Raw genomic sequence first — 8,440 nt, forward strand, 5'->3', positions numbered from 1 at the left:
ATGTTACCTTTTCTATTCCCGTAAGCGGCCCAATTTGTACATGTGGTCTAAAGTTGTAAACAAATAGCTGTCAAAAGTGTAAGTTAGATATGCTTCGTTTAGGGACCTTGGTTTCTGCTAAACATTTGGCAGAATGTTTGAAGACTCAAGCAAACAAACTAAGGGTAGTGGATGCAACATGGTTTCTTCCTAATTACGGAAGAACTGGAATTCAAAATTACATGGAATGTCACATTCCAGGGGCTGTGTTTTTCGACATCGAGGCATGGGGAGCAAGACAAATCGGCCCCTTACCAAATCGGCCTACTACCAAATCGGCCCCTAAGACATTTCGGCCCTGCCATTTCGTCCCCTTAATTGAAATGACTCGAGACGTTTCGGCCCCTTCGTGATTTTCAACTGAGACATTTCGGCCCCTTAATTTTATTTTATTTTTTATCTTGAGTATAAAGAAAAACATTGTAGGTCTTCTTATAAATGTAAATGAGATCTGTAAATAAGTTGTAAATAAAATCTTGAAATTTACAAATAGACAAAAAACATTGATATGACTGATATAAAAAATATAATTAAAATCTAAATAACTATTAACCCTGATTTTTGATATAAATTGTTAGAAAATCTAAGAAAGTTTATTTGTTATAACTGTTATAAGTAGTAGTAATTATTAATTGATCATTAAAGACGTCAAAGAAAATTTGTCTTTGAACCATGCGTTCTTTTTTGCAAGGCAAACTGTTTGTGTTGTGGGTGTGAAAAAGACATTCAAATACGTGTGAACGAATAATTGTCTTTAATTTGTTAATGTTATTTACAGTTGATTTAAGAAGATTTGAGTAATATAAAGAACGTAAGTATATATATTAAATCGTTTCTAAAATTGGGTACCATTTGTTTTAAACGTGTTGCGTTTTTAAAAATGCCTTTACGTTTCAACCATTAATTTGTTATCTATGTGGTATACTATTGCTCCAGAATAATTATTAATTATTATTTTTTCACAATTAGTGTTTTATCTATACATAATTAGGAAATAATGTTTGTTTTATAGATATGAATTGCAAACAAGTGACAACTTGATAGTTCTACAGATATTCTACAATAAATATGCATTTTAAAAAGAGTAAAACAATATATCCATAATAAAAAAGTGAAATAATATTCTGTTTGAGGTGCGAAGAGATAATTTGTGTTAATCTTTAAGTGTGAGAATAAGCGGTTGGGAAAGTCGGAACAAACCTTGTAGACGTATTTATAAGCTTGTAAAGACAAAGTGTCACAATTCCAACACCTGATACCTTTGTGGAATGTGACAATTCGCCATAAGACCGTCTGTCTAAAAACACCGTTTAAGCCAGTATGGTATTGCATACGTATTCAATATAAGATTAATAATAGTTATTTTCATCCTTGCCTGATTTGAATATAAATAACTGAATTTCATAAAATGTATAACGTATGTCGAGAGTGTTACAGAGACATCAACGCCAGGATCATGGATGAGTGGGACTCATACGATTCCCATAGGGTCGCCTGCGAGGAGTTCCTGAAAAATGTTGGTGCCATCTACGGCGGGCGATAGGTGTTTGGTCAAGACTGATGTTAGACAATGGACATGTCATTATACATAACATTAGCAACATAATTATGTATAATTTTTAAAAATTATTTAAAAAAAAATGAAGTTTAATTATTTCTTCTTCAAATCTATTTCGTTTTATAAAATTATCTCGTGAATAAATCTTTACATGTTTTCAAGTGTACAGATATTTTCTTAAACTTTTTATCTATACCTTTGTATGCATGTATATAGCTTTGTCTATTAAAAAAATAAATAAATGAAATTACAAGTTTCTTACTTATATTTAGAAATAAAATAAAAATATGTTTTCAAGTGTACAGATATTTTCTTTAAATCTATTTTTATCTATACCTTTGTATGCATGTATATAGCTTTGTCTATAAAAAACAATGAAATTAAAGTTTCTAACTTATATTTAGAAATAAAATAAAAAAAATGTTTTCAAGTGTACAGATATTTTCTTTATATCTATTTTTATCTATACCTTTGTATGCATGTATATAGCTTTGTCTATAAAAATAACAAATGAAATTACATGTTTTACTTATATTTAGAAATATTTAGAAATAAAAACAAAAAATAATAAGGGCCGAAACGTCTCGGTGATCAGGGGCCGAAACGTCTACGGAATGGGGACGATTTGGTAAGGGGCCGAAAAGGTAACCGTTTGAGCTAGGGGCCGATTTGGTAAGGGGCCGATTTGTCTGGTAGCCGAGGCATGCACCAGGCCTTCTCCCTATGAACACATGCTACCGTCGGAGGAAGTGTTCTCAGAGTACGTAGGCAACTTAGGAATAGACAACGAGACGCATGTTGTGGTCTACAATGACCATCCGGACTTCGCGCTGTTTTCTGCTCCGAGAGTATGGTGGACATTTCGTGCATTCGGACATAGCACAGTGTCTGTGTTGGATGGTGGTTTGAGAATGTGGAGAGACGCAAATTTAGATCTTGCTAAAGGCCACGAAACAGTTCCAGTTCCCAAGCTTAATTTCAATGCCAAGTTTAATGAATCATTTGTTAAGTCGTTTGAGGATGTGATGAAGAACATAAACGAGAAACAATTCCAAGTGGTGGATGCCAGACCAGCTGGACGATTCGATGGAACAAGCCCGGAACCTAGAGCAGGTATTCGTTATATCGTTGTTTAGAGTTCTACTGTTATGCTCAATCTACTCGACAATGATTTACTAAGTGGTCATTCAAATATTCAAAATGGGTAGAAACAGGGCACTACTTAAGACTGCATAAACATGTAGATAAAAGACTTATGAAAAAGCGTATATTGTTTTCTCGATTTCCAATCATATACATGTACATGTTGGGATACAGTTTTTTTGGTAAAATTTTCACAGCTGTTGGCTACTTCAGCATCAAATCAGCATAACGTGTATTTAACAAGTAAAACAACGTTTTTTTCTTGATTTGCCGGACTTGTTATACTTATGTACACATGCAGTATACTACATGTAATTTAATCACTTTAATTTTTCATTATTACAAGTGTTCATTGCACTTTCAGAATTTCATTTTGTACCCAGTTGCATGTGGATACATCTTGAATAGTTTCTGAGATACGGTTAATAGTAGAAACTGCTCTTCTATCTTCCCCAGCCCCCCTCCCCCCCCCATGTTTCATCCTCACAGACCTGACTTGATAACATAATAATCATGACACGGAGTGAATATTTAGCGACATTTAAACTTTTTACAGACTGCAAGCCCGGACACATCCCGGGAACTACAAGTATCCCGTTTCCAAGTGTGATGACGTCATACACGGGGCCGGACGGACAGGAGGTGAAGCACGGGGCCGTCAAGGACAGACGGACACTCGAGAAAATGTTCGACGGAGCGGGCGTTGATCTTAGCAGATCCCTCACGGCGTCCTGTGGTTCTGGTAAAGTGAATCAATTTAAAGTATTTGTAAAAAGAATGGTTGTGGCATGTCTTGTATTTGAAGGATCGGTTTCAAAGAAGAATCATGGTTTCTCAATGCTCCTTGCAAGTTGGTGCTAGTAATCCTCTATTTCATATTCCAGGGGTGTCGGCGTGTGTCCTCGCGTTTGCGGCACACTTGTGTGGGAAAGAAGACGTAAGCGTGTATGACGGTGCGTGGGTGGAGTGGTACAAACGTTCACGCCCGGACCAGAGGGAAAACTGCCCGGACTGAGTGCAAGTGTACACTTGGAAAAATGACAATACGCTGTCCTATTGTCTTAGAGACTGTGCAGCTGACTGGCGATGGACTGAACACTGATTAGATTGTTTTTTGTTTATGATGTTTATTTTTATTGGCAGTATGTTATTTCCATTATTATTATTATTAGTGCATAGCGTAGCGGATATGACGCCTGGCAAGAAACGTTGTTAATGGTTTGAATCTGTGAACATCGTTTTTATTTTTTACTTTCGTGAAATGTTCAGAAGTTCCCTAATAACCTTTTTATCAGTTCATTACACATTTGTATGCAATGCCTTATATAGTAAAGGTAATTACTAATACTGATTTAGATATATATGACTAGAAAAAAACGACATTAAACATGTTAGGCCAAAGTTTTTTTAATTTTTTGTTTCACGGGAGCGCCGTACCTAAATATTTCAAAACTCAAATAAGAAAAAGTTTCAAATTCTTAACTTTATTTTTATTTTTTCCGTCGCTCGTTTCTTTGATCTTCGATAGAAAATAAAATTTAGCGTATTTAACCTAACGCTAATTTCACAACAACGAAAAGTTGACGCTTACAATTTTCAAGATGACTGAATCCGTTGCTTATTTATACAGAGATAAGAAGAGATTGTCAGTACTTACAATGAAATTCATTTTAGTGTTTTAAGTTTAATATTAAGCATAAAGATATACTCCTTTTTATCTTCATAGTTTACTATTGTTATTATTTTTCAATGCAATGATAAAATACATGATGGAAACAATTTCTTTATAAATGGACAACTGATAACCTTTTAAAATATAATAGCAAGTTTACTATTGAAAAGATACGATTGTATTCATTAAAAGAATCCTTATACTAACTTTGATACCAACTTAAAGATAAAACTCAAAGAACATATACTGTCAATTTTTTTGTATTATACAACAAATAAATGGTTCAGATAACTGATTTGGTTTTATTTTACACCCGTCACACTTTATACAGGCTTGGGACTGTCTGGTATAAAGAGATTGTATTAATGGCAACACCTCACAGGTTTATAGACTACTGCTTGTGAATGGCAACACCTCATAATAGACTACTGCTTGTGAATGGCAACACCTCACAGGTTAATAGACTACTGCTTGTGAATGGCAACACCTCACAGGTTAATAGACTACTGCTTGTGCATGGCAACACCTCACAGGTTTATAGACTACTGCTTGTGAATGGCAACACCTCACAGGTTAATAGACTACTGCTTGTTCATGGCAACACCTCACAGGTTTATAGACTACTGCTTGTGCATGGCAACACCTCACAGGTTAATAGACTACTGCTTGTGAATGGCAACCCTCACAGGTTAATAGACTACTGCTTGTGAATGGCAACCCTCACAGGTTAATAGACTACTGCTTGTGCATGGCAACACCTCACAGGTTTATAGACTACTGCTTGTGCATGGCAACACCTCACAGGTTAATAGACTACTGCTTGTGAATGGCAACACCTCACAGGTTTATAGACTACTGCTTGTGAATGGCAACACCTCACAGGTTTATAGACTACTGCTTGTGCATGGCAACACCTCACAGGTTTATAGACTACTGCTTGTGAATGGCAACACCTCACAGGTTTATAGACTACTGCTTGTGAATGGCAACACCTCACAGGTTAATAGACTACTGCTTGTGAATGGCAACACCTCACAGGTTTATAGACTACTGCTTGTGAATGGCAACACCTCACAGGTTAATAGACTACTGCTTGTGCATGGCAACACCTCACAGGTTTATAGACTACTGCTTGTGAATGGCAACCCTCACAGGTTAATAGACTACTGCTTGTGAATGGCAACCCTCACAGGTTAATAGACTACTGCTTGTGCATGGCAACACCTCACAGGTTTATAGACTACTGCTTGTGCATGGCAACACCTCACAGGTTAATAGACTACTGCTTGTGAATGGCAACACCTCATAATAGACTACTGCTTGTGAATGGCAACCCTAACAGGTTTATAGACTACTGCTTGTGCATGGCAACACCTCACAGGTTTATAGACTACTGCTTGTGAATGGCAACACCTCACAGGTTTATAGACTACTGCTTGTGAATGGCAACCCTCACAGGTTTATAGACTACTGCTTGTGAATGGCAACCCTCACAGGTTTATAGACTACTGCTTGTGAATGGCAACACCTCACAGGTTTATAGACTACTGCTTGTGAATGGCAACACCTCACAGGTTAATAGACTACTGCTTGTGAATGGCAACACCTCACAGGTTTATAGACTACTGCTTGTGAATGGCAACACCTCACAGGTTTATAGACTACTGCTTGTGAATGGCAACACCTCACAGGTTAATAGACTACTGCTTGTGCATGGCAACACCTCACAGGTTTATAGACTACTGCTTGTGAATGGCAACCCTCACAGGTTTATAGACTACTGCTTGTGAATGGCAACACCTCACAGGTTAATAGACTACTGCTTGTGAATGGCAACCCTCACAGGTTAATAGACTACTGCTTGTGAATGGCAACCCTCACAGGTTTATAGACTACTGCTTGTGAATGGCAACACCTCACAGGTTAATAGACTACTGCTTGTGCATGGCAACACCTCACAGGTTAATAGACTACTGCTTGTGCATGGCAACACCTCACAGGTTAATAGACTACTGCTTGTGAATGGCAACCCTCACAGGTTTATAGACTACTGCTTGTGCATGGCAACACCTCACAGGTTTAAAGACTACTGCTTGTGACTACTGCTTGTGAATGGCAACCCTCACAGGTTTATAGACTACTGCTTGTGAATGGCAACACCTCACAGGTTAATAGACTACTGCTTGTGAATGGCAACCCTCACAGGTTAATAGACTACTGCTTGTGCATGGCAACACCTCACAGGTTAATAGACTACTGCTTGTGAATGGCAACACCTCACAGGTTAATAGACTACTGCTTGTGAATGGCAACCCTCACAGGTTTATAGACTACTGCTTGTGAATGGCAACCCTCACAGGTTTATAGACTACTGCTTGTGAATGGCAACACCTCACAGGTTAATAGACTACTGCTTGTGAATGGCAACACCTCACAGGTTTATAGACTACTGCTTGTGAATGGCAACCCTCACAGGTTTATAGACTACTGCTTGTGCATGGCAACACCTCACAGGTTAATAGACTACTGCTTGTGCATGGCAACACCTCACAGGTTTATAGACTACTGCTTGTGAATGGCAACACCTCACAGGTTAATAGACTACTGCTTGTGCATGGCAACCCTCACAGGTTTATAGACTACTGCTTGTGAATGGCAACCCTCACAGGTTTATAGACTACTGCTTGTGAATGGCAACACCTCACAGGTTTATAGACTACTGCTTGTGAATGGCAACACCTCACAGGTTTATAGACTACTGCTTGTGAATGGCAACCCTCACAGGTTTATAGACTACTGCTTGTGCATGGCAACACCTCACAGGTTAATAGACTACTGCTTGTGCATGGCAACACCTCACAGGTTTATAGACTACTGCTTGTGAATGGCAACACCTCACAGGTTAATAGACTACTGCTTGTGAATGGCAACACCTCACAGGTTTATAGACTACTGCTTGTGAATGGCAACACCTCACAGGTTAATAGACTACTGCTTGTGAATGGCAACACCTCACAGGTTTATAGACTACTGCTTGTGAATGGCAACACCTCACAGGTTAATAGACTACTGCTTGTGAATGGCAACACCTCACAGGTTTATAGACTACTGCTTGTGAATGGCAACACCTCACAGGTTTATAGACTACTGCTTGTGAATGGCAACACCTCACAGGTTAATAGACTACTGCTTGTGCATGTTTTGACACATTTCCATGTTAATGTGAGAATGGTGAATAGATTAAAGAATTTATACAGGTTAAAAAACAGAAGAAAAAACACATCTAGCCACCAACATTACTACTAAACTACTTTATACCAGGCGGGTTTGGTCTCTACTTAAGTCTCTGAAATTTGCTTTACCTGTGCCTATAGCTTCATGTTTATTATGAAAAGCAATGTCACAGTTCTTTCACTTATTTTATAGAAAAAGGTGATTGCATAGATTTGAACAAAATAGATATAATAACAAGCTGGTTTTGCCAGTTCAAGTTTCAGTGACTATTAATAGGACTACGAAAGCATACGGGATCAAAATCATGCATATAAAATGACAGAAGTGAGTACAAAAGTTAGTTAAAGATTGGCATGCAACAGCTGTCAAGGCCGTATCTCAGTATCCATTGCTTGCACTGAATTGAAACTTCCCACAAGACATTAACATGTATACCATCGAAATTATTGAAAAAGTGATTGAAACTGGTTTTGCTAGTACGAGTTAAAAGCTCTACAAGTATAGAAGCTCATATTAAATCACGCATATATATATATATATATATATATATATATATATATATATATATAATTTAATAATCTTGTGTCATCGTGTGAAAATGACAGCTTGTTTTGCCTTTATAATACAGAACTATTATATAATAGGCAGTATGAAGTACAAAACAAGTGTGCACAACTTCAAAACATTATTCTACAAAGCTGTGTGAAGTTAGCTAAACATACGACATTGGACATTCAAAATCGAATGTTGTGCTGGCACGACATTGGACATTGGACATTCAAAATCGAATGTTG

The 8,440-nt window shown here is 37.4% G+C and overlaps 1 protein-coding gene across 1 annotated transcript; it reads left to right on the forward strand.

Moving 5' to 3' along the window:
* Positions 1–17: 17 nt before the first annotated feature.
* On the forward strand, positions 18–4,707 carry LOC128243050 (3-mercaptopyruvate sulfurtransferase-like). The gene is made up of 4 exons (XM_052960545.1): positions 18–263; positions 2,299–2,710; positions 3,297–3,482; positions 3,625–4,707. The coding sequence occupies exons 1-4, from the start codon at positions 90–92 to the stop codon at positions 3,753–3,755; spliced, it is 903 nt and encodes a 300-aa protein (XP_052816505.1). The 5' UTR covers positions 18–89; the 3' UTR covers positions 3,756–4,707.
* The last annotated feature ends 3,733 nt before the right edge of the window (positions 4,708–8,440 follow it).

This window comes from Mya arenaria, chromosome 2 (genome assembly GCF_026914265.1).
Source record: "Mya arenaria isolate MELC-2E11 chromosome 2, ASM2691426v1".
NCBI classification, from domain to species: Eukaryota; Metazoa; Mollusca; class Bivalvia; order Myida; family Myidae; genus Mya; species Mya arenaria.

Bases quoted from the DNA above. Each gene is read 5' to 3' on its own strand.
- LOC128243050 (XM_052960545.1), top strand. From the start codon at position 90: ATGCTTCGTTTAGGGACCTTGGTTTCTGCTAAACATTTGGCAGAATGT. The intron at 264-2,298 runs GCATGGGGAGCA...CTGGTAGCCGAG, and splicing joins CTGTGTTTTTCGACATCGAG to GCATGCACCAGGCCTTCTCC. The intron at 3,483-3,624 runs GTAAAGTGAATC...TTCATATTCCAG, and splicing joins CACGGCGTCCTGTGGTTCTG to GGGTGTCGGCGTGTGTCCTC.